General features: G+C 35.8%; 1 protein-coding gene and 1 long non-coding RNA gene across 4 annotated transcripts in view; one reads left to right on the top strand and one right to left on the bottom strand.

Annotated features, from left to right (window-relative positions):
- LOC131036841 (uncharacterized) overlaps positions 1 to 23,927 on the bottom strand; it is a 47,159-nt gene extending 23,232 nt beyond the window's left edge. Inside the window, exons 1-4 of one of the 2 annotated variants that reach the window (XR_009104150.2) lie at positions 23,073 to 23,563; positions 22,801 to 22,945; positions 22,295 to 22,417; positions 17,659 to 18,533 (exon numbers count right to left, since the gene is read on the bottom strand). This is a non-coding gene — a long non-coding RNA (uncharacterized LOC131036841). Of the gene's footprint in view, positions 1 to 17,658; positions 18,534 to 22,294; positions 22,418 to 22,800; positions 22,946 to 23,072 lie in introns of those variants that run through there. The other variant, XR_009104149.2, reaches the window with a different exon arrangement.
- Positions 23,928 to 24,076: 149 nt separating this feature from the next.
- On the top strand, positions 24,077 to 27,185 carry LOC131036839 (monocopper oxidase-like protein SKS1). Of its 2 annotated transcripts, none has more exons than XR_009104147.2 (4): positions 24,077 to 24,287; positions 24,549 to 24,651; positions 25,160 to 25,286; positions 26,599 to 27,185. XR_009104147.2 is itself a non-coding variant. In XM_057968834.2 (4 exons), the coding sequence occupies exons 1-4, from the start codon at positions 24,267 to 24,269 to the stop codon at positions 26,605 to 26,607; spliced, it is 255 nt and encodes an 84-aa protein (XP_057824817.2). In that variant the 5' UTR covers positions 24,077 to 24,266; the 3' UTR covers positions 26,608 to 27,185. The 2 variants fall into 2 exon arrangements, 1 of the variants encoding a protein (XP_057824817.2); XM_057968834.2 differs by having other exon boundaries at positions 25,165 to 25,286.
- The last annotated feature ends 405 nt before the right edge of the window (positions 27,186 to 27,590 follow it).

The following is a 27,590-nucleotide window of genomic DNA, read 5'->3' as shown; positions in this document are numbered from 1 at the left end:
TTATTGCCTATTTTATTGCATTTGTAGAATCATGCATAGATAGGATGTATTTTCATAACTAAATCAATAATAAGCATCCCTCGTTCTTGAATTTGCCATCCCTAAGCCACTTTGCTCAGTGATTTGAGAGCAAAGGCATTGGTTTGAGGGACATTGTGAGATAGAGAACCATGGAACCAACCTTGGGAAGTTGAGTCATTCTTCATGGCTCCATAAATTGCACCAAGAAGTCCTGTGGGTGTGTGAACAAGCCTCTTTGATACCACATTTTCACATTTTAAGTTTCATTGACCCACTTTTTCTGCACACAATATTAGTTTCATCATTTTACCCTATCTGTGTAATTTGCATTTTGGATTCCGTACTTAGTTGTTTTCTGCAATTTTTTATCTCTGTGACAAATGCACCACAAAAATGAACATATGTGCCACAAGAATGAACAAATGCGCCATAAGATTGTACAAATGCACCACTTTAAGGTGCAAATGTGCCACTTCAATGGACAAATGCACCACTTTGCAATATTTTAGGGTTTTGGTCTAGTTTGCAGTTTGTTTGATATTTGCTCAGTTTGGATAAGTACTAGAGGCATTTTGAGGGCTTGATTGATGTTTTCTAGTGATGGTTGATTGGTTTTGATGATCTCTTATGGTTTCCTTTGTGTTTTGCACGGTTGTTGTTTGGATAGGCTCTCTTTCATGTTGAAGAGCCATGATAGAAGAGTGTTGGAATTGTGATACTTGAGCCAGCAAGTGAAAGGCCTTGCTATGAATGTATCTATTTTTAATAAAAAGTTTGATGGCCTTGATGTATTTGGTTTTTCAAGAGGCTCTTTTGGTTGTTATTTTGGTTTTGTTCTCCTATAGGCATTTGTATGTTCTTGTACATGGATGAAAGTTATTGGCTGCATATTATTGATTATGGTTTTCAGATTTGCATTTTGATTTTGGAGCATCTTGTGGATTATTATTGTTGGTTCCATGTTAGGGGGAGTGGGCTTCCTTGTGATGAATGGGTTCACGAGAGATAGGCTTGCATGAGGTTCCTTGTAAGGATGCATGAAGTCTAGGTCGCCAGGGCACATTGGGAGTTTATCATGATTTGTAAACAAGTGGTAACCTAATGGGTTGGGTAGTTAGTGTTAGGGTTTCAAGCAGATCCGAAGCAAATATGAACTAATAATTATATGTAGATTTAAATACAAAAGATAAAGAAATAAAACAGGACACAGATAACACAAAGATTTAAAGTGGTTCACCCAGAATGGGTTACGTCCACCATACATAGCCGTCCAATCTTTCTTATTATCCAACAAAAACAGTACATCAACCTTACAGTGCCTTAAGCATCCCAGCCACTTATAACATGCATTTTTAGGGCAAAAACAAAGTCGGCCTTTTTAGGGTTTTATTACAATGTTGGTTTTCATCAAAAAAAAAAAAACCCAAATTTTTTTTTCTCAGGGGCTCCCGCCCCCAAACCCCCGCTTTTTCGGGGGCTGCCACCCCCGAACCCTTGCTCGGGGCCTGACCCGACCCCAGACCCCGGCAAGGATACGTGCTGAGTGTACAATACTTTGCTGATCAGTCACCACATTTCAACAGTTAGATTCATTAATAAAGATAATAATTGATGTGAGCCTCATGACTTGATGCTAGGGAGGATGTTTTAGGATAAGCATGAGAAGGCCATTGCTATGGCAAGTCAATCTCCCTTGCGCTTTCATAGGTTGAGATGGCTCCACATGTCCACCAGGCTAGTGTCTTATGTTGTAATGCTTGTTGTGTTTGAGGATGGCATGTGATGACACTCCACCCCTATGTGTGTTACTTTGATGATTTATGTTTATGCCTAGTTGGTTGCATTTATGCCTTGATGAATTGTAAGCATGTGGGAGTTTATTCTTGTTGTGTTGTGATTCGTTCTTGCATGAGAATCCTTGTGTGGTTTAGTCTCATTGGTTATTAGTGACAACTTATGTCTAGAGTGTGTGTTGGGACCTTGTGTCATCTCCTAGCACGAGGGGTGGTTCATTTGGTTCCACACGGTTGGGAGGTTGGTGCTTTTTAGCCATTGGGATGTTCTCTTGGAGTTCATCATGCGTGGATGTGGATTATTCTTCTTGATGGTATTATGGATGTACCTTGAAGTAGATTTATGTAATGGATATGATGGATTCATGTTATGTAATATCTTGTATGTAATAGTTGGAATCTTGTATTAGGGAGAGCTATGCTCTTGATGTACTCAATGTAATTGTACTTGTGAGTAGTTCGAAAATGAAATTAGGATTATATCATAAATTGTAATGGGGTATATGTTGTAACATGTTGTATTAGTATAATGGAAGGAAATGACTTTATGTACTTGGAATTGCAATGGTTTGTATTTCAAATAGAAATGGATCTCATTATAGTATAATTGTCTTAGATGAAATAAGGGAATTCTATGGTTATGGTTAGAATGTAAATAAATGTGTATGAAGGAATCTTAAGAATGGAATGATTTAATTGTAAGAGTTGAATATATTGAGGAAATGTAAATTAGGTTTAGTTAATGATGAAGTAGAATCATGTAGATGCATTGAAAGATAAGAAACATGTATAGTATGTATGCTGATTTATTAAGTAAGAAAGCATTAATATACTTGCATTATACATTGTAATTAATGATAAAGGAGATGATCGTGATAGGAAATTAGATGCATTTGCAGTATGGTTAAATGGATTAGTAAAGATGGAATATACCTATGCATTAGGATTGCATTATCATGGAAAAAGGATAAAGAGCACGTAGATAGGAATTGTTGGGTTAAGACACATTTGGATTTGGTGCATAAAATGAATGTAGATCTAAGGGGGTTAGCCTTGCATCAGAAAGGATTAAATGTATCATGCTAGAAAGATGCTAGAATAGTATGCATATCATATTGGGTAAATAATTAGTAGGTTGCATATCTCATTGAAGAGAACGATTTTGATGCACTAGATGTAAGATTAATTGTGATAAGTATGTGAGTAGGATGTCATTATGGTAGCTGATTAAGTGATGACGTTGAAGTGTCGTAGGGAAAGATTAATGTTGTTTATGTTTATTCTGCTTGCGTAAATTAATGTGATGTGCAATGATGTATGTTCATTATGGTTAATTGGTTAATGAGTGTAATTAAACAATGGAGTTATGTGTTGCATTAGTTGATCATAGATGTTAAATAAAAAAAAAATTGTCTTCATTAATGTGTTAGTAGTTTAATTTCTCTAGGGTATTTTGACGGGCGTTACAGGTGACATCAGATTTATCTTTCCTACCATATTCAAGACATTCATTCTTTGGCCTCATAATTGGCTAATTGGGATCTCTAATTTCTTGCCCATGATTTTCCAAATCTTTTCCTTCATATCCCATTTTCTTCATGATCTTCAAATCAATATTTGTTTCAACCCAACCTTCATGATCAACATCATAAGCTACAAATTTTGAAGATCCAAACACATCTTTACCTTCCACCTCACTTTCTTTATTTGAAGTAGAATTAGCTACATCAACCATATCAAATAACCAGTTGGCCCAAAACACATCTCCCAAATGAAATTGAATAATGTGGATCCCCACACGACACAGTAGAACCCAAAACCAATTCAACACAATCTCCAATATAGGTGTAGACCCCCAAAAGAATGACACAAACAAAAGAAGAATCCTGTCAGCCAGATGACTACAAACCACCTTGAAAACCAACTCCAAACACAATGTAACATTAAAGAGATCAATTGCTATTATGCAGACCACGTAAAGACACTCCATTAGCATCCATCAACACTTCCAAATGCATCTCTCATACCATCAAGCCAAGATAAGGTTGCAAAACCAAACTGATACAAAGTTCTTCATTACCGAAGTGTTAGGGAGCACAGTCATGAAACAAAACATCAACAATCATACTTGCATAACACTTCATCACCTAAAAGGTAAACTGAGACATTGGGAAAACATTGTAAGCACGTCGCTCAAGCCATAGCAAAAAAAAAAATAATGCAGAGAAATGCGAAGCACACATTTTTTTGGAACAGTCTTAACAAACCATCAACCTACCAACATATTGCAATAACTAGACACATCTTTTGCAACACTGGGGGCCTGAAAAGATAGGATTGCAACATCCATGAAACATACACATTATATCCAAACTTGTGAGACTAAAATACCAAATGCGGAGGAATGCAAATTATTCTTCTAGAATGTCCTCAACATACTTCCCTACATTCATACATTTCATCAACTTATGGAGTTCAAAACACCGTGTAGCACCATTTTCTCACTTGGGAGCAATAAGAAATGCATTACAATAGTTTGTAGCAAGTACAAGACCATTAGCACCATCAACAACATATCCACTTAATCATCATTTTTATAATCCTCATCTTAATACTTCTAATCCTCAACTTAATGCTTCTAATCCTCATCTAAATATGATATCATGATAAAATCTCTACAACCACCATCACTCTATATCACCATCATCACATAATCAACAACATCATGCCAAGTATAGACATCAACACCAAGAACATGGACATCCATGACAAAGAGCATCTTCACAATACAATACTGAGGGTTGACATCAATCAACACATACTTCATCACTACATCATCAATGACACTATGCAACTAATAAAACATCCAACAACCATTTGGTCATCTCCTTATAGTTTATTTGCACATTTAATCAATAAAAACACCTAGGACCAACACAACATATCAAGTGTTGATATTAACATTGAAAAGGTGGGCATCCAAAACAAGGAATATCTTCAACCATCAACCATCTACACATTCATCTGAATCCACAACACCTTATCAACACCTAAGACATCAATCTACACCATCCAACAATCATAACATGCCAACAACATATACTTCCATCATCATCAACATATACTTCCATTATCAATAACATATACCACAAAGCTCATCATCACCGTAACACTAGTAACATCACCTAGTCATCAATGAAAACAACTGCCAACAATGTCCCCCTTTGTCATTGATGGTGACACTCACACATCATAAATTTGATCACCTGTTCTCTTTTCATTTTCTCTCCCCCTTTGACATGAAGGACAAAGGGTAAAGGTCTCCAGTAGGACCTACATTAATTCATTTGCATTCTCTATCCATCTACACTTTTCTCTCCCCCTTTTATCATTATCTCTCTCCCTTTGATATAAAGGACAAAAGGGTCTTCACTTGATCCTACATTGTTTGCTTACCAATAATCTCTCCAATTTGCACTAGAACTATTATACTTGCTCCCCCAATTGGGTAAACATCAACATAATTTCTCTCTTTCTTCTGCACTCTCTCCTAACTAATAGGACAGCCAAACCATCAACACATTCTATACTAACATCCACAACATTACTTGAATCATCCTCTCTTTCTGTTTTATTCAGGAGCCTACACATAGTCACCTCCAACTTTCTCTAAAACTTCTGATCCATAATTTGATATCATGTTGTGATGAGGAGATTAGACCACAACACAATCTCTCTATCTTAATATATCTCTTTGTCTTTATCGTCACCTCAATGTAATTATGTATCTCTTAAGCACAACTTGAACAATTAGCTTCCCAAGAAAGAAGACTCAAAATTTTAGGGGGTATGAGACATATGCAGTGAATAACTCCCCTTGACTCTATGCTTTTCTTTAATTACCAAATAATTCCTCTAGACTAACCATCCTTTACTTCATTCTCTTCCTTCTTTTTCCATATCTTATTTATTTCCTTCTTTGTTTGAACTGGATCAACCTTGTCGGAAGGTGTCACATTCTTCGCCATGCAAAACCTTGCAATGTATCTTGACTTATTGAAACTATAATAGGTGATACCACTTCTCCTCACATTAGATCTACAATCGGAAGCCCTATGATCAAACATGTTGCATGTGTAGTAGTAACCATAGAAAGAATGGGATGTCATGACATAATAATTCCTTATCTTACTTCTAGTTTGAGAAACTTGTTTAGGAGTAGGTCTTCTAAATTTCCTTTTACGATTTTGGACTTGTTTTCAAAATTCACCTTCTCAATTATTGTCTTAGATAAATCATGAACCTTTTCTTCCTTTTTCTCATCCTTATCTATTTTAGAACTTTCTCCTTTGTCAAAACTAAGTATCCCATCAAGGATATCACTGTCACCTTTGAGTTTTAAGCTTTTGTCTCTTTTGCATTTTCCAATTCTTTTCTTAGAGTAACAATCTCTTCCTCAAGCTTAGAGCATTTCATAGTTTTGTCATGAAGTTTGGAATCTAAACAATTAGAAATAATCTTTCCTTCAATTTGAATCTTTAGGTTGACAATTTTATCCCTTTTTGGTTTGTCTTCACATGCTTTGCTTTCTTTCAGCTTGGCAATTTCATATTCAACCTTTTTGAGTTTGACTTTACATTCTTTGCTTCCTTAAATTTGAGCTTTTATCTTGACAATTGTCTTATCTTCCTTATTGTATTTAATCCTGTATCCTTTGCACTCTACTCTTGTAGCATCTAGGTCATTGAGAGAAGATCGAGGCTCTCCTTCAAGATCTACTTCATAATCATTTGAATTGAAGTCCCAATCTTCTAGTTCCATTGCTTCTAGGCTTGGTTCAAACTAAATTATATCCTCAACCATTGATTTAGTTTTAATGTGTTCAAGTGCATTATCTTCTTCCTCAATCTTGCACTTGAGATTCTACAACTTGATTTGCTTTACCTTGTCACTCCTTCATAAATGTTGTTAAGTTCTTCCCACATCTCTTTAGCTATATCACAATGCATTACCTTCACAAGTTCAAAATCTACTAATCTACTCATGATTGCATTCCTTACTTTTCCATTGTTCTTATACAACTTGATATCAGGTGTATCTATTGGAAGAGTAGGGGGAAATGTATAACCATCTCTGACAGAGTTCCAAACTCCAAACCCCAAAGAGGTCAACTAATATTTGATTCTAACTTTCCAAAAAGTGTAGTTTATTCCATCAAACTTAGGTACCTTGTGTGATCTATCTTGTGCCATATCAGACCTTTCCTCAATCGGTCAATCTTCCTTAGAGGAATTTGGCTTTGATGCCAATTATTGAACAAACCTCAAGATTGAGAGGGGGGGGCGAATAATTATTGAATAAAAGTTAAAACTTTATAAGACAATCAAATTAAAAAATCCTTAATTTGATCAACAAAAATGAAAGATAAAGCAGTGAACACACATGCACAAGAGAATACCAGATTTATGTGGAAAACACAAGAAGGGAAAAACTACAATGAGAGTTAACCCATACTATATGAACACACATTACACTATTTGTTTCAAGGTTCACTGTCCAAAGAAGCTCACTGCTCCCAGAAAGGACTTTCAAACTAAGGCTCACTTCCTCGGGGCAAGTGTCGAGCATAAAAATGGAATTGAGTGACTAAGACCTAATCCCACTCTCATGTACACATAGTGGAATACAAAAGAGCCTAGGGAGATAGTTCACTTTGGCTACTTCTTATGAGGATGAGAGAGCCATGAAATATATCTTAGGATTTCTATTCCCTTGCTGTAAATGAAGAGTAGATATGCAAAATGTGATGCAACAATCGACTAAACTAGGAGATGAGAAACAAAGCACACTTAAACTGAAAATGTAGATTCTATGCAAACTGAAACTGAAAGAAAAAAAGAAGGGATGGAAAATGGATTTAGAGGTGCATCTCTGCTGAAACTGATGCATAATCGATAGATCCTAGGGCACTGGGCGCCCTTGTCCCTATACTACCAGAAAGCTGAACTTCTGAATCTGAGATCCCGAGGGTTTGCTATGCAGATCTGGCACATGAAACTGTAAAACCCTGGGGACCAAGGCACCATGACCTAGTATTATCCCAGGGTGCTATGCCCCTGTCTTTGAAATCTAAGATCAATTTTTGGCCCTGAGACTATCTCTCTATCTTTCGTCGGTCTCGACATTCGTGTGTTCACCGAATTTTTGTACTTGCACCTGCAACTTGAACAATGGTGTCTAGGTGGATATATAGGGTTTTTCCTTAGTCAAACCCTTTGTTTTGGTTATTTCCACCTCCACAAATAGCCAATAATGTACTGAAAATGTGTGTGCAAGAATCTTGTGTGTATGCAAGATCCTAAATGAATAAAGAGAGTTCTACCCTACGCTTTGGAGAGAAAACCCTAAATGATTGCAACTGTAAATGTAAATGATTCAAATCACAAATTAACTAGAGATCTAAAGCATGAATGTACATCTAAAAATGAAGCTCACACAAAGAAATGAAAATAACATGAAACCATACCATACCCTAAGGGAGAGGTACAAGCCAATCATTAGTCGGTGATCTCCTATTATTCTTCAATGTCTTCAAAGCTCCTAATGGATGTTGAAAATAATTGATGAAGGCTTGATAAATTCTTGATGAATGCTTGATTTGCTGTTATAGACTTCACATGACCTGCACTTTCACTTCACAAGGGGCTCTTTCAATTGTTAGATCTTAGATACTTCAAATGAGGAAATGAAGGGTTTATGTAGGAGACCCTAACTTTGTTTTGAGTCATTAGGCTGACTTAGAAATAATATTTTTCACCAATCTCTTGGATTTGAATAGTAAAATACTGCTAAAACATGCTCCCAAAATTCGGGGAGAAAAACTCAGAACACACGGTTTGACTAACTTTTTGCCAAATTTTTGGGGAAACAAGATATTGTGATTTTAAAGAAAATTCCAAGAGTATATGGGAATTTGAGATGTCTAGATATGCAAAATCAGGCCTTCAAAGATCGAAATAAGACATAATTAGGGTATTTGATGACATGATTAATTGGGAGAATGAAATAAAAATGGGCACACTTAGGGTAAAGGGCCCAATTTTATGATGTGTAGAGTGATGAAAGAAGACATTAGGTTTAATTAAATTAATTAATTAAATTCTTAAAGGAAATTTGAAATGCAAAATGCAAACACACTAAAGTGGGTGCTAACCTAAGCGTGGAATTGTACCACCAAATTAAGGGTGTACAATTTATGATGCTACATTTAGTCCCCACTTTAGCGGTGATATGACACTACGTGCATATGCAAGCTAAAGTATAGAAAAGTAAACATTTCATGAAAAAGGATATATCCATAAGGTGTCAGACAAAGCTCCCAGCGGTATCTGCAGTACACTATTAGGAACTGCACCCTACAAAACCATGTATTGGATAAAATTACAAAATCACCTAATGCTTACTAGGGAAGTGATGAAATTTGCGGGTAGCTATATGGCCCCCCTGTTTTGGCTTGCTAATTTAGTGAGGTAAAACAAGGTATCATTTTATCACATCGAATTGTGAAACGAAATTGATGACAAATGCTCACAATAAGATTTGAGATAAGATAAAAAACTAATGGAGAATCATTTGGTAAGAAAGAGAACTAAGCCACAATTCCAAATCAACGAAGAGTGTGATGACTGGAGCTCTCTAACACAAGATGAAAGATTAAGTGGAAGAATGCGGAGTTAGGGTTTAGAAAAGAGATCATTATGCAAAAGACATCCACCTTTAAGAACAAAAGGGAATCTTTGATAAAGATATCATCTTGAAAAAGAGGAGAAGGAAAATAAGAATACACACCTTCTCCAATATGTGGGAAAAGAGGATTCTTAGCAAAAGATTACACACTTTCACTAAGGAGAGATTGTTCATGAAAGATGCATCATTTCATAGAGAATAGGTCCTAAATAAGGAATACCCATATTCTATGCAAGAGATGACATAAAATGAAAAATGCAACTCCACAAAGGAAAGGTGAATCATTGGAGAAAGAGTAGAAGATTGAAATATCACCCTTGCCCACCCAAGCATAGAGGCAAGGACATCAAAAAGAGATCATTTATAAAAACACCCTTCTAAGAGAAGGAAAGAGATCCTCATTAGGGATACACATGTTCACAACATAGAAGGATTCCTTATAAAAGATACCACTCAATGAAGCAAAGAAATTGGTGAATGATTATGGACTTCCAACACCAAGGAAGAGGTCCTAATTAAGGATATGTACTAAAGACCCTCATTAGGGATACTTGTTCCAATATGAGAGAGGCAGTTCCCAATAGGAATATACACCTCTACAATCGATAAGAAATCCTTATAAAAGACACTACTTCACAAAGGGAAAAATTTTAATCTTAAGAAGGATAAATGTTTGAAATCACTCTGGCGCCCATACATAGAGGCAAGAGATGGGACAAAATTAGGCTATTATGTTGCTTCCAAAGTATGATTGTACGTGAAAGTGTACCATCATGAATGACAATGAGCCCCCCGTAAGTGAGCTACCAATGCCACATAATGATGAGAAAAATAATAGCCACTAATATTATTTGAAGATATGAAAAATTGGATGAAGAATTTGAATCTGACATGTTAAATGCTCTACCTTCTGAGAGATTAAAAACATGTATAAGATGATAAATATTGAAAAGTCTTGATCAAGAGAGTAGTTTGTAGGAGAAGAATAGGCCACTAAGTCATGTTCCTCTTGCACACAAGAAACCTTAGGAGAAGGACAGGTATAATGCATTAGGGCCTTATTTCTAGAAGAGAAGATATTAGAATGAATAGAAGATAAAACCTCATAAGCAGGATTGAAAATCTCTTGAGGAAATTCATAAAGAGACTTGTCCATCACCAAAATTTCCTTATGAGAGGGATGCGTGTTGAGAGACATAGGGGATGATCTAATGGAGATGAGGTCATTATCATTACTAAATATAACATTCACATTGAGATATGGTCTTTTAGATGCTTTGGTGGGCTTTGAAGGATTATATCCAAGTCCAAATGAAGCTTCATGCATGTTATTTTCTAAAGGAACCTTAATTCTTTGTTCATTTGTACCACAACCATTGCCATTATATCCACTCTTAGCTAAAATGTGAAAGCTATGACCATAAAGGGATGCCAATTTAGAAAGAGATGGTGGGGCCTCATAGGTCTCAATGTCACAATTAGATGATGAAGAAGAAAATTCTGAAGAATTGTTTGAATTAGAAGTAGCTACAAAATTGTTACTTAATTTTTTAGACAAGGTGGGTTGCTTTTTAGGTTGATCCTTATCTTTCTCTTTCTCAAATTTAGACCCTTTCCAAGAGACCCTATATTATCCCACAAAAGTAGGGTTAAAGTCTAGAGATCCCCAATCGTCATCTGAGAGTACCCCTTCGGGAGAAAATATATCTTTGGGAGAAGATTCAGATTGAGCATAATCCTTTTCAGGAGTCTTGGAATCACTAGAGGGAACAAGGGTATTCGAGGAAATAGATATATTTGAAGATGTAGGAGAATTGGAAGAAGGATTAGAAGTAGTTGAACAAGAAGATTTGGTTTGCAATGGGACATGTAAATTAGTATCAACATACAAAGTATACATCTTGTTGTTGTAGATGAACTTGACACTATAATGAAGAGTAGAAGGGAAAAATTGCATATTATGAAGCCAAGGTCATCCTAATAGAAGATTATAGGTGAGCTTATCGGGCATGACATGCATAAGTGTAGGCAAAATAACATGTCCCACCATAATAGGCAAGGTTATAGTACCTAAAGATTGTTTAGCAATATTGTCAAAGCCACAAATAGTAAGAGAATTAGGTTGAATAGAACAATGATCCACAATAATCTTATGCAATATATCCACGCTACAAATATTAAGGCCAGATCCATTGTCAACATAATAACAACAATAATAAGAGGATCATAATTGTGTTGAATCTCATGGGAGGGCAACTCATCTTGTGTGAATACAATTTGAGCTTTAGGAGTTCTTATAGGATCAATCAAAGAAGCCATATTATTAGGTGTTACTACAGGTGGGACATCTAAGTTCTTTAAAGCATCTTGTAACATTTCATGATGATTTGATGAAGTTTGAATCAAATCCCAAAGAGATATTGTAGCAAGAGTAGCTTTAAGCTGTTCAGTAAGATCATACTCCTTACTAAGGGTTTGTGATATATGAGGTGTTGGTGGAAGAATAGGTTGAGAAGTGGGAAGTGAAGAAGGGATAACCAGAGGAGGATTCAGTTGCCTATTGTTCCTTGTATTATATGTGTGAGCAATCACATTGTAACTTTTTCGTGTGATTTTTTTAGCATACTCATAAGGGCTCTTAGTAGGATAACCTCCTTGCATAGTAATAACTCGTTTACAGTTAGGAGTACGAAATGAATCATCCCTATAACCACCTTGAACCACCAAGAGAGGCTTCTTTAGAGGTTGAGAATTTGGAGAAGGATTAGCATCTTGAATTGTGAAGATGGGTTTATTATGTGTTTTATAATAATTCACATGTATCATATTAATTGAAGATGGTTTAGGAATATCAAACCCTTGTGACCTAAGATCATTTTCTTGCTCCAAGGTGTCCTTATGAATTTTAGAAGAAGGACGAACATCATTCGCATGATAAAGATTATTGAAGGAAGTGTTGATAGTCTCTTCTTGCACCAAAATGTTATCATGGATAAGAATTTTTTTGGGAAATAGACTAGATGAAACATTACAAGCATTAATGTTTCATTCCTAAAGGTAAAGTTATTAAAAGAGGGTATACTGTTAGTAGGAAGGATCATATCATCCTCTATCACCAAAGGATTTATATGGGAGACAAACTCTCTAGGAGAAGGATCAACATTACTCTTCAAAGTTTCATCCTTGAGAGGAAAATCCTTGAAAGAGATATTAACAATCTCTTCTTGAACTAGGGTATCCTTATGAGTAGGACCAAGTTTGGGAAAGGGGAGAGAATTATGTATAAATGTGTCATCCTTGGAGGGAAGTTTATTGAAATGAATAGAAGGTGGGGTGTCATTAAGGGAGTTGTCAATCATATTACCCTCTTTTATCATGATGTCATCTTCTTTGACCAAGGTATTCTTACGAGGGAGGGACATAGTAAAAGAGTAATCAACATTATTCTCCAAAGGCTCACCCCAAATAGGGAGATCATCGCGAGAGGTGTTAAAAATGTATTTTTGCACGAAGATGTATCATAATTGTTAAGGCCAATTTTGGGAGAGGGAATGACACTATTTAGTAATGCTCCATCCTTAGAAGGGAGAGCATCAACACGTGTTATTAAATTCATCCTCTTGCATCAACATGTCTTTAGTAGGATCTTTAGGGGAGAGAGAATTAAGGAAATTGCTTATGACTTCATCTTCTTCTTCCAAGGTATCTTTATGGTTAATCCAAGCTTTAGGAAAAGGACAAGCAACTCTCATTAATGCATCATCTATAGTGGGAATTTTCTTGAAATCAAAAGAGGGTATGCTATCACTAGGAAAAGAAGGGATAATACCATCTTCTTGCACCAAATTATCCTCATGGGGAAAGTGTTTCATAGGAGGAACATGAACATCACTCCTCAAAGATTCATACTTTGGAAGGAGATCTTTAAAATAAGTGTTCATAACCTCTTGTTGCACTAATGTGCACCCAATGGAAAGATCAAATTTAGGAGAAGATAAGTCAATGTCCATCAATACTTTTTCTTTAAGAGAAGCATCACACAAGGAAGGTAAGGTGACATTAAGAAAGGTGTTTATGATGTCCTCCTCCTTCTCCTCCTCTAGGATAGCCTCATGGGAAAGGCACCTTTTAGGAGGATTATCAACATCATTCTTCAAATCTTCATCTTCACAACATGGGTGAGTTTTGAAGGAATTGGTAACAACTCTTTTTTGCATTAAAATGTCCTCATGAATAGGCAGATCTTTAAGAGAGGGGTAAACTGAAACAAGGGAGGCCAACCCATTACCACATCTATGAAATGAATGCATTATGCCAACAATTTTCCTTTTTCAAATGTTAACATATGCAAAATAAAAAGCATTGTCAAATTTTTTAATTTTTTTATGATGTTTTTGATATTAAAAGCAACCAAAAAACAAGGGGGCTGACCCATAGGAACAAATAGAAGGCCAGTGGCAGGACCACTATCCATCGATAATAAAAAGAGTCACAACCTTTTGCCTCTATCAAAAAAAAAAATCATTCTACAAGAGTATATCAGAGTTAACGTAGTACTAACTAGAGTTTTAGTCATTTGCCACGCATGGCAATAAACAAAGAAATATAAACAAAAGCATAAACTAAAGCTATCCGCCCATAGGCTACTAGACGTAGACAAAAAACTAGTATTCCTCCACATTCAGAAAATTATTTCTTTTTCCCATGGCTCTTATTGGGGAGCAACTTTCTAGCCCATTCCTTGGTGAGGAATTTGAACAGGGTTTTGTAGTCCTCATCATCCTTGCCTTTACCTTTGGGCGTGCTTTCTTGCATGAGGCACATAGTGGTCGCCGAGCATCTTATAACATTCAGAGCAAATTTAGAGACATCATGCATCTTGGACTCCACCGCCTCCAGTCTGCTGGTGATAACCTACACATTTTTAGAGAGGGCCTCCATCTTCTTCTCCAGCTCTGAGAAACCCGGGTGGAGCTCACAGAATGGGGGGTCGGGTTATGGTAGGGCAGAACCATTTTATCAGTTAGAATGGAATTGCCGGCGTCATGCGAAGAGGAGGTGTCTCTCAGAGATTTTTCTAAGGGTTTTGAGGCAAGCCTGCTTGAGCGACGGGGGGTATTAGCCTCTTCGGTAAATTCCATATTAGAGTCAATCTCTTGAATTTTGACTTTCTTGGGAGTTCTGACCTCCTCTGGGGAGTTTTTTTGGTTTTCTTGCTGCAAGAGCCAATTTTCAGGAGCCGAGGAGGGTTAGCATCCATATTAGCAGGAGGGTGGGTCGAAGGGCTAGTATTAGTCACGTTCTAGACAGAGATGGAATGGGGCAGGTAGAGGGCAAGGTGAAAGTTGTAGATGCGGAGAATGAGGCCCTAGTGAAGGATGGGGAAATCTTTCCCTTTTTTCTTAGCTTTGGCTATAAGTGCAAGCACTCCAAATTTTTTTATAATGTTGCAAGCACTCCAAATTTTGATTTATAAAATGAGATCTATAAGTGCAAAGTGTTCCCAAATCAAATATGAAAATATTGTTCCAAATTAAGCAATCCACAAGTTCAATTTTGAATCTAAAAATTAGGGTTTAAGTGAAATTAACCTCTAAATTTTTGAAACTTGCAAGAAAATCAAACTTGTAAATGAAAATTTGAATTTGAAATAGCATAAACACTCAGATCTGAGAACATAAATCAGGATTAAAGGTATTCACGCCGAGTTCACCAAAATGTGGAGCATAAAAATGGAATTGGGTGACTAAGACCTAATCCCACTCTCATGTACACACAGTGGAATATGAAAGAGCCTAGGGAGATAGTTCACTTTGACTACTTCTTATGAGGAAGAGAGAGCCACAAACTATCTCTTAGGATTTCTATTCCCTTTCTATAAATGAAGAGTAGATATGCAAAATGCGATGCAACAATCAACTAAACTAGGAGATGAGAAACAAAGCACACTTAAACTGAAAAATGTAGATTCTATGCAAACTGAAACTGAAAGACAAAAAATAGGGCTGGAAAATGGATTTAGAGGTGCACCTGCTGCTGAAATTGATGCAGAATTGGCAGATCCTTGGGCGTTGGGTGCCCCTATCCCTGTATTGGTAGAAAGTTGAACTTCTGAATCTGATATCCTGAGGGTTTGATATGCAAATCTGGCACCTAGAACTGCAAAACCCTGGTAACCAGGGCATGCCAAGGTGCCACGCCCTTGTCTCTGAGAATCTGAGATCAAATTTTGGCCCTGAGACTGTCTTTGTGTCTTTCGTCAGTCCCGAAATTTGTGCATCTGCCAGATTTCTGTACCTACACCTGCAACTTGAACAATGGTATCTAGGTGGCTATATAGGTTTTTGCCTTAGTCAAACCCCTTGTTTTGGTGATTTCCACTTCCACAAATAGTCAATAATGTATTGAAAATATGCGTGCAAGAGTCTTGTGTGTATGCAAGATCCTACATGAATAAAGATAGTTCTACCCTACGCTTTGGAGAGAAAACCCTAAATGATTGTAAGTGTAAATGTAAATGCTTCAAATCATAAATGAACTAGAGATCTAAATCACGAATGTAAATCTGGAAATGAAGCTCATGCAAAGAAATGAAAATAACATGAAATCATACCAAACCTTAAGGGAGAGGTACAAACCAATCATTAGTCGGTGATCTCCTATTATTCTTTAATGTCTTCAAAGCTCCTAATGGATGTTGGAAATTATTGATGAAGGCTTGATAAATGCTTCATGAATGTTTGATTTTCTGTTGTAGACTTCACATAACCCTCACTTTCACTTCACAAGGGGCTCCTTCAATCACTAGATCTTAGATCCTTCAAATGAGGAAATGAAGACTTTATGTAGGAGACCCTTACTTTGTTTTGAGTCATAGGCCGACTTAGAAATAATATTTTTTCACCAATCTCTTGGATTTGAATACTAAAATAATGCCAAAACATGCTTTTGAAATTTGGGGAGAAAAAGTCAGGACCATGTTGGTACCAACATGGTCTGAACACACGGTTCAACCAACTTTTTGCCATATTTTGGGGAAACAAGATATTGTGATTGTAAAGAAAATTCCAAGAGTATATGAAAATTTGAGATGTCTAGATCTGCAAAATCGGGCCTTGAAGGTCGAAATAAGACATAATTAGGGTATTTGATGAAATGATTAATTGGGAGAATGAAATAAAAAGGGGCACACTTAGGGTAAAGGGCCCAAATTTATGATATGTATAGTGATGAAAGAAGACATTAGATTTAATTAAATTAATTAATTAAATGTTTAAAGGGAATTTGAAATGCAAAATGTAAACACATTAAAGTGGGTGCTAACCTAAGCATGGAATTGTACCACCCAATTAAGGGCATACAATTTATGACGCTGCAACAAGTTATGAAGGACTTGTTGAAGAGACTCACTATCTCTAAGCAAGATATGTATGAAAATATGAGTTACAATGAACAAGCCTACAACATCTCTGCGTCTAGAAATCTACCTGAAATGTAGCTTCTCTAACTCATTGCCATAGCAACCATTTTTCAAGTAAGCTCAAAAAAATTCACGTCACACTTCTACTACCTCAAATTTGTATCTTTCACATTCCACTTAAAATACACACACTTGTAATTGATTTGATCTGCTATATATACCATATGCAAGACCTCAAAACATGATCGTCACTATAGTGACAATGTCTATCTTACTCAATCTTCTATTATAATGGCTTTATCTTTTAGACCAAGGTTTTGAATAGTGATTTGATATTGGCATGATAAAAAATAGTGCTCCTATCATGATTGCTATCTAAGCAACGGTGCTCGGTGAACAATCAAGAGGTCCATCATTGTGCAATAACAGTGAGAAACAACATAGCATGTGCAAGTTCAAGGTGCTTCAAGGACAGTGTTGGTAGTGAGGGAAAGCTTCAACCAAGATTAATGTGAATATTGTAGAGAATAGCTTCTAAGATGTAGAGAATAGCTTCTAAGACAAGAGTGATGAACATAGTCATAGACGACAAGAGTAATACATAAGTTAATTAATAGTCTACAATCAAGGGTAAGTTCATGCATAGCAACGACATGAAAAGACAAATCAATGATAGTCTTAATGGTTGTTCAAAGACACCGTTAGATAGAATGATTATTTTTAGCCGATAGACTATCTCCGGGGACAACGTCTATCACATCCTATGCATACAATACATGTTAACTATACATTACATGTTACATATATATATAACTACATACCTACATGCCGATGCATCGTAAGGACTAGGTAAATGTTGCCATCCTTGGGTGGGGTAGCCCGCCGCGGGCAAATTGTCTCACGCCGTCATGCCGGGAAGTGTTCACGTCCGGAAAAAAGTCTGATCGCCGGTCAAAATGGTTGAAAGGCGTCAAAACGATTAAATTTCTTTCAAAGAAACATAAACGCTGACAACCAGGAATAACCGTTCCTTAAGGAGAAATCTTAGAGGACATCATACTTTTGAATTCAGAGAAATCCAGCACTCCATTACAATCCGAATCAAATCTGCATATCATTTTCTCACAGTTCTGCGTATCTTGTCCCTGTGGAATCAATCCCATTATGGACAACACGTTCTGAAGCTCGTTAGAAGAAATGTACCCATCTTTGTTTTGATAAAAAACTCTAAACGCCTCCATCAAATCCTCAGACTCGTCTTTTTCTTCATCATTTTTATGATTGAAGATGGATTGATGAAACTCAAAAAATTCCTCAAATTGCAGGCAACAACAATCCTCTTGAAGAGATTTGTTCAGTATAGATCTCATATCATCTTCCGACATTGGTAATCCAACTCTGTTGATGAATCCACACAGTTCACAAACGCTCAACACTCTGTCTCCATTTTCATCCAGCATCTCATACACTCTACGGATTTCATCCACATCGGCCATTATTTTTCGAATTTGAGGAAGCGGCTTGCTTGATCTTCAATTTAACATTAAACAGGGCTGCAAAAACATAAGGAAAAGTAATGGGTGAAACGCAGAGAGATTGCAAGAAACTTAGAATACGAATACAGATTTGAATTTAGGTTTCGTCCCATATATCACCCAGAAGCCTTGCATGAAGACTTTGTAAGTATATTATAATATTATTTGATGAAAATATACATTAACTATTTGAGTACTTTTAGAGGTCTAATAGTTTTTTAGATTACATTTTATGTCGTTTTGATGGTATATTTTTTGAAGGTCTAATAGTTTTTTTAGATTACATTTTATGTCGTTTTGATGGTATATTTTTTGAAGTCTTTTGCATTGTGAATTCTAAATAGTTGTTTGTATATATATGTGTGCAATTAAAATTTGAAATATTAGTTGAAAATTAAAAGAACATTGATTGAATGATTGAATGGTGATGACGAAATGGCATTATTGATGTGAGAAATTTATATATTGAAAATAATGTGAAGATTGAAAATGGCATACCCAACAATGGTAACATGACGAAATGGATCAAAGCTTCTAACAAGGCTACGAACAAAAGTAAGTGATGTTTAGGATGATTTGCTATATCATATAGCATGATTCTATAGATTAGGATTGTTGTATTCAATTAGACTGCTTTTGGCTATATCATGGGGTAATATTTTGATGGGTGGATTGAATAGAAGGATTGTGATAATGGTTTGTATTACATAGAATAGAAGTTTGGAATTGATGACAAGGGAAAACTAAGTCTTCTAATAAGAATGAGATGAAAGGATTTCTTTGGTAAAGTATGGGACGATGATTGGATAGGGCATACAAGACATCAAGATTCTAAAACGGTGTATAAGAGATAAAAGGATTTCTTTGGTAAAGTATGGGACGATGATTGGATAGGGCATACAAGACATCAAGATTCTAAAACGGTGTATAAGAGATAAGATAATTAATAAATAAATGATTTAGAATGTAATCTCTATGAACTATGTCAGATGGGAATAACATATTTTCTCCAAGGTACAAGATTGGGTAGTGCTATCTAATACTAAAAGCCAAATTTAAAATTCCTTGCATGATAATATCTATATGACCCCTTTGAATTTGCTGCTATGGATATTTTGGAAAGTATTGCAAATAATATGGGAGCATTAGAAAAGGACATGGAGCCTTCTATAATTGATAAAGTCATTCAGAGGGAAGAAGAAAACAAACTCACATTTATAATTTCAGACATCTAGATGTTCTTTTGAATCTTTGATTACACCCGGTAGCATTTTGAGGCTTTTGAGAATTATTTTTTGTTAAATGGATAGGTGAACTGTGCTATTCTACCATTTTATATGCTTTTATTAATATGTCTATTGGATTTCATTGAAGATAGTTGCCTTATTTTTTTTTTGTCTCCTGGAGAATGAAGGGTATAATGAACCGGGCCATGGGAATTGTTATGCAAGGGCAGAATAATAATTGTTTGTAAAAGTAAGCCACTGGTTTACTGTGGTTGTCGGGAAAGGAAATGTCATTCTTATGGATGCTACAATTATCACTTTATGTGCATCTTGTTACTACGATGCATTAGACACCGCCTCAAATACACAGCCCCAAGTGAGATTATATTAGGCATACTGAAAGTCACGCAGAACCACCTCCAATTGCAATATAAATACAAGCTTTTAGAAGGTTAAAAAACAATCATTTAAGAGCACTATTAGTAGAGAAAGTGAATCAAGGATAGCAGACAGAACAAATCAGAAATCTTAAATTCAAGATAGCAAATAGAACAAATCAGAAAACTTGCAGGCAATTTTCAAAGAAACATAATGCAATAGAGGTATGCTTATAGCTTCTTCTGCATAGTTCAACTTATCATATGTGGTGTAGGCCAAAATTTGTGTCTTGTTCTCAACTTTGTAAAATAGACACATTTATTGAAAGTTTCCTGGTAGTTTCTCCTTCATGGCGTGTATAGAAAACAATGCCAACTCAACACTTAGACAAAATCACAAACCTCTCATGCCAAAAATCCCTAAATATAGCATGCCCAACAACTAATTTCTGAAGATTGGTTCATTGTGGAAGGAGAAACCTCACTATTATTTTCAATCTTAAGATAATTATAACACTTTGTGATTGTTAACAAGCCCGAGAAATGCTAGAAGATAAGGTGGGATAATCCATTTCCAACAAGAGCTGCAAGCAACGAAGTTCCTGCCAGGAGTCTTTGCTTGTTTTTGTTATATGCATAGTTTTGTAACTTTGAGGTTGGTTGATTTGCACTAATTGAAGATGGAATAGTAATATGAATTATGTTTTCAAAATTATGAACTATTTTCGTCTGCAAACATCTGACAACTTTTATTTCACCAATTTTGCAATGGGCATCAATCAGACGGTTATAAGTGATTGCATCACGAGTCAAGCCTTCATCTATTATTTTATTCATAAGTGAATATGCTCTAGAAATATCTATTGCCTTCCACAAACCATCAATTATTGTGTTGTATGTCACTTCATCAGGTTTCAAATCGCTTGTTGCCATGTCTTCTCACATCTTTCCTACCCTAATCATGCCTCTCGTTCTAGAGAATGCACGCATTATAGTATTATATCTAATTACATTAGGAAGATGTCCCCTGTTTTCCATCTCAGAAAGAAGGCTAAATACCTATTTTTCCCTTATTACTATGAAATAAACTAGCAATCAGAATGTTGTAGGTAACAACACATGGGGAGCAGCCTTGCCTCATCATATATTTAAACAACTTTTGAGCCCTTTCCACCTCATGCGATTCACATGGGCTGAGAATAAAAGAATTATAAGTAATGACATTTGGCTTCAAAGCCCTTTCAGAAATGTTATGAAAACAATGTCAAGCCACGCCCATCCTACTATCCTTACACAATCCATTTATGACTGAATTAAATGCCACTTGATTGGGAAAAGGGCCAAACTTTATCATTTTTAAAAACAGATTGTAGGCTTCGTCTGCTTTTCCAGACTTGCAAAAGCCATCTATCAGGCTAGTATAAGTGTAGGTGCCAAGAAAATAGCCATCTTGTAAATTATTTTAGCAACTAATTCTAGAGCTTCATCTACTCTTTCTACTTTGCAGAGACTACCAATCAATGTAGTATATGTAACAATATTTGGAGAACAAAGAGCATGTCTCATTCCAGATACTAACCTTAAAGCTTCATCTTCCCTACCCACCTTGCAAAGACCATTAATTAGGAATCTTCAAAATATATATTAAGTAAAGCATAAAAGACAAATATGACCCATATGATTAGATCAGAACTTGAATCATGGGTAGAGTAAGGCGTATTTTGTACGAGTAAAATATGTCAAGAATTCGAGCTACATGATCAAATTAGAACTTACAATATGTATACACAGGTGAGGGACCTAAGATTCCAAATAGAAGTAATTTATAGATTAGTTTACAAGATCACTTTGATTGTTTAAACACAAATTCTGGAAAAAAAATTGTTTTTGGAATCAAAATCTCTAATCATGGATCACAAGACGTGACTCAGAAAATCACTTTTGATTTAAGAAAAATTTAAATAGTTTTTCCACAAATTTGAAAATTTAATTCATTATCATGAAACAAAAATGATTCGGTTCTATCTCTTACTTCTTGAGCATCATCAGGGATTTGATCCAAACATGGGAGAAAAAAATCACAGTCAAATCTAAATTAATTTTGACTAAACTAGTGTATATTAACATCATGAACTAAAACATATGTCTACAGGAATATATGTTAGATAATTCTTACCTCTCATGTAAACTATCAACAATTTTACAATAGTTGTCTACATCGAATGCAGATTGAGAAATTGTAGCCATTGTATGGATTTCTGGGCCCCATGTGTCACTGTTTGTTACTTCCTCTGCCATCCTGCATGTAGACAATACAAATAAAACTCTGTTACCAAATCTGAACAATGATAGAAATGTATTGGTGGGCAAAATTTAACCAAAATTCCAGGTTAAAAACTAATTTGTTTATTGGGCATATTAAATTTGATGAAAAATGAAAACTGAATTTTAGAAAAATCAAAACTATTAAAAATTCGATAAAATCTATGTTGAAATTGAAATTTTATCAACTTGGTTGACAATTTTAGGACATTATGGGACCTTGAGGGGTCTTACAATTCTATAACATCAGTCAGAGCAAGCCTTGTTGTTTACAGCTTATCCCTCAAGAAAAACAAGGCTTGTTTCTTCAAATGAGCAAGAAAAGGGAAACCAGACAGAAAATGCACAAAAAATGATCACCTGTTGAATCACATGATTGTTACAAGATGTTGAGCAACCATCATGGCCAACATGATCAAATACTTTAAGGGCTTCCTTGTTACGGACATGAATATCATATCCTGCTATCATTGCCATCCATGACGCAACCTCTTGTGGACGCATTCTGTCAAATAATTTTCATGCAAATAATGTACAGTTGCCCACCTTTATAAGTAAGGTTCATGGTTAATTTGTTCTCCAATGAAAAATAATATATTAAAAATGATACAGTTGCCAAAAAAAGACCTTACCAGAAATAAGAACCTAAAACATTTGATAGTTTTCCATCGGTTACCTTCTGTATTGGACATGCATGTTCCCTATCTTCCACACAACTATCTTTTTAAAGGAAGAAACATGCAATATGAAGTTCTTTAACGGCGGATTACACCACCCTCCTGCATCTCCTGGGTGGACAGAAGTTAGTCACTGTAATTGATGTTCCATGGTGGTAATAAACTATATCATCTACACATTTTAGTACAAAATAGGCACTACAGGACTGCCCGCTTGAAAATAGATCACTGCTAAGAGCCGCTGTATTGATTCTATAGATTTGCCTATATAAATCTCCATATCCACAGGCACTCCTGCTGCTAAAAAAACGTGAAGGAAATTCAATCAATGTGTCTCAAAGGAATTTTAATAGATGTAAGATATAATGGAAAATGTGGAAACATAGATAAGAGGTGTGTGTTGTTTTGCATGCATGCCACACATCTTTCTTTGAAACATAGATAAGGGGCGTGTTGTTTTGCATGCAGGCCACGCATCTTCCAATGACAATCTGCAATTTTCAGAAGCTATACCCGAGGATTCCTGTTTCACTTTGTTAATTGTGCGTTCTCTCTTATAGGAAACTGTGAACCACTCTGAAAGCCTCTACCAACCGTGTGCAATGCAAATCAGCGATTGCCAAAATATCAGGCACCAAAATTTCTACTAAAAATTGAGCAACTTTCTTGATGCTACATAGTTGAAAATAAAATTATACAAAACTGTCTCACAAGTTCATTGGCTGAGAAGGGAAAGATTAATCACCGTTTACTGCTGAAGCCTCCGCTATAGTTTCCTGCAGGCAGGAACTAATAATGAGTAGAAGATATATCAGTAGACCCATGTAGTCTTCCTTCATTGAAAAAATAAGATTAATAAAGAAATACTAAATACTCTAACTAAATTATGCAAAAAATCATTGTTTCAGACATTATAAAGAGCTCTGCTTCCTATGTAAAGGGCTAACCAAGGATCTCTTTTCACCATCTAGGTCAAAGAAACAAATATTGTCTATGTTGTTCTTCATTCAAGGAGTAAACCCAAAAAGTGTGAAAGGAATAATCTCAGCTCCAGGAAACTGACTATTAAAACCAATGATTGCATACGTTTTACCTCATGAAAGAGACTTTTTAGATCATACGATGGCAAAGATTTAGCTCAAAGAAAATATGGAAGAAATTTTTGTTTTTGTAAGGCGCTATTGTATAGGTTTCATTATCATTAAACTTTATGAAAAATAGGAAAATACAGGGGAAAATAAGTACATACAGGGGATGTTGTTTTATTCAGACTTTCTAATGATCTAGAAAATATATCTCGTTGATTGTGAATGGTTGATAGATTATGCCCTTCTTACATGGGTAGTCAAGATATAACAATGGGGAACATTTAATTGCAAGACAATGCCTAAGTTGGTTTAATCTGTCTGAGCATTTGAAACTTGTGTGCAGACGCTTAGGAGAAGGCTTAAATACGGTAAAGCTTTGGGCAATCCTGATGGTGCTCTTATCAATGGACGAAGTCCAAATGGTTATTCATTAACAGTGAATCAAGGTAAGAACTTGTTGATGTTGGTGAATCTGTTTGTAAATCAGACCTGTTAATTTGTGAGAATGGTTTACATACATGTTTTTGTCATACCAGAAAGACCAAAACAGAAAAACCCAACAACGTTTTGTGGGCAAAAAAAACCCCAACTGGCGAGAAATAAGGGGGAAAATAGCTGCTTACGGTATAGGCAACAATACTATTTTTAGTTCTTGCTTGCAGGCAAAATTTTTTCCTAACAAAAATCTTCCATCATGCTTTGATGGATATCCATAACCTATTTGAATGATTTCTTAAATCTGTTGTATGGTAATACTACATCTATGCATTAGAAACCTGTAAAATAATCCCTTAATAATTCCAATCACAGGAAAAGTTGCAGAAGCCATAGCCAAATAAATTAAAAGGAAACTTCAAGGAGCTTGGTATTGTTTTTTGTTGACCTTTATCTTGATCATGTCACTTTTCTACACTAATAAAAGGTAAATGTATGATGGTGCTGAACGATCTGTAGAGCAGGTGTTGACTGCTACCGAGGTTGGACGGGATGGTGTAAACGTGTGGGCCACACCAAGCACATGAGGAGCCACAACAATATCCAACATACTATACATTCACATCATATGTGGAGACTCTCAAATGTGAGACATTCATTATCTTCAATACATGTTGATATTATAATTTCCCCTTTTTTTATTGTTTTAGATTGGCTCCCCTAAAATAATCGCAGTTCAATTCGTTATTCAATATTCAATGTACTCATGTACATTAGTTGAGAGACATGTTCCACACAAACACTCCTGCCACATGTTTTTCTTAAATGTTTTGGATTTGTACATCTTAATCACAAATTGCAAATAATATAAACTACCATCAGTGTTACACATTGCACCTTACCCAGGTGCAAGCACTAGTAAATGCTTGGTTTAAGGAATATGAGACAGTGAGACAAGCTCAATAGAATTCAAGAATGCAAGCAATTTTCTATCAGTCTTATGCATAAAATATGGACAGTGGCAAGATAGTTAGTTGTTTTGGTAGTTGGTACCTAGAGAGGATATGCGTATGGCTATCCAAAATCATGAAAAAAAGCAGATCACTGAAACATTGGTAAAAGTTATGATGATAATATCACATATGAAGTGAAATGTTTTAGTGGCTTTGACCTTTAAAGAGTATGGTATTGAACAGTTGCCTTTAGATGATAATGACTTGGACACTGAAGTCTCCAAGAATGAAGAATTACATCACTAGTATAGAGTTGATTCAAGTTAGGGTTCTATTGATCACTTTAGTGGGTCATGGAGGTCAGGTGGTGCTACATAAGAGATATAGGGACCCTTGTATTATCGGTAGGACATCAAATTTGAAATCCCATCTAAGGAATCTGATGCTATGAATGCAGTCTGATAAAGGTCAGGAGCATACAAAGATCATAACCAAGATAGGGGAGGCTAATATTGTAACACTTGCCAATAAATTTGGCATCCATTCAAAGGGGCAAGACAATATTATTGGCAGTGGCTTTGAGCTTTCCTAGTATGATCAGAAAGGAAATATGGATTCTTTAGAAGCTGAGAAACGTTTTAGGGAATCACTTGTGAATGGAACTTCCAAAATTCTCAGCCAGTTGAACATGTAGAAGGAGCGTTGCTTGGACTCCAAGGGTTCAGTCCTATCAGAACATCATCTATTGCAAAAGAAATTGGATTAGACATGAATTATTGATTTGGCCGAAGGTTGTCTCCATACCATTCTGTGGATTGACAAGAGTCTCTCCCAAAATATTTTCCTTATGTCTAATTGCCATGAGATACATCTTCCTTAGCAGTTAATAGTCACCCTATTAGTGATTTTGGAAAGTCATTTACTTAATTCACTGCTATGACATTAGTTTTTTCTCATAGCATATCTCATGGCAATCATCATGGTGATGTTATGTCTATTCTGCAGGGTGTTTAAGATACTATTGCTTGCTTCACCTATGAACAAAATGGTAAATCTATGGACAAATTGTGAAGATATACAATCTCAGGGCACTCTTGGCTGTGGTGGCTTAGATATTCCTCAACAAGTTCAGGTAAATATGCACCATCTACAATGATTCAGTCTACTTTAATCTGGGTTTTCATTGTAGCTCCAGAGATAGCAGCTGCAACATCAGCCACTTATGCAACATCCATTGCCTCCGACTTTGGAAAATCATTTCTAGTGGTGTGCCACAAGAGAAACTTCTGCCTTCGGGCCATCCACAAGATCCACACACTTTGTAAATTATATTTCACCACCATCATCAACAACTTTTACTCAATTATTTCCAATTTGTAGATGCAGTTCTAGAAATCACAAGGTGTAATAATTTTTTGAAGGATGCAGTGGACTTGAACGAGTTGTTGGCAAGTGATGGACAAGCCTCCTTCCAATCCCCTCATATCAAAATCATGGAGGAACACTATTATGAAAATATTTTGAACTGGTTTTATCTAGGTCTGTAACACCTTTTGTTTGCTTTGATCTATTCCTTTGTATATCAAGTTGGTTCTGTACATTCTCCCTTGTTTGTTAGCAACTGGTCTATCTCTTCTTGGGTTGAGGATTTCTCTCCATGTTTTGTATAAACTTTGAAAATATCTGTATTTGTGGCATTGGGGCTATCTCTTCAGAACGATTTTTTTTTAATATTCAAACACTTTTAACACTAATAAAATGACCATCATATCGACTGAATAGCCATTTCGGTCTCTTTATAGGTCAAGCAATGCTCCCCATTAGCTGGATTTAAATACAACACTTTAGCAATGTTTTTGGTAGTGGGTGAGCCATGCTCCCCTTTTTCAAGTAAACCTAAAAATAGTCTGGCCAAGAATAAAGTTAATTTGTGCCTTTGTTAAGGGGTATAATTCTAAACTTTGCTCCATTTTATTAGGGTTTGTTTTGGTTCATTC

This window comes from Cryptomeria japonica, chromosome 3, assembly GCF_030272615.1.
Source record: "Cryptomeria japonica chromosome 3, Sugi_1.0, whole genome shotgun sequence".
NCBI classification, from domain to species: Eukaryota; Viridiplantae; Streptophyta; class Pinopsida; order Cupressales; family Cupressaceae; genus Cryptomeria; species Cryptomeria japonica.
The sequence above is the reverse complement of the archived record's forward strand: the minus strand, read 5'-3'. Positions and strand labels throughout refer to the sequence as shown.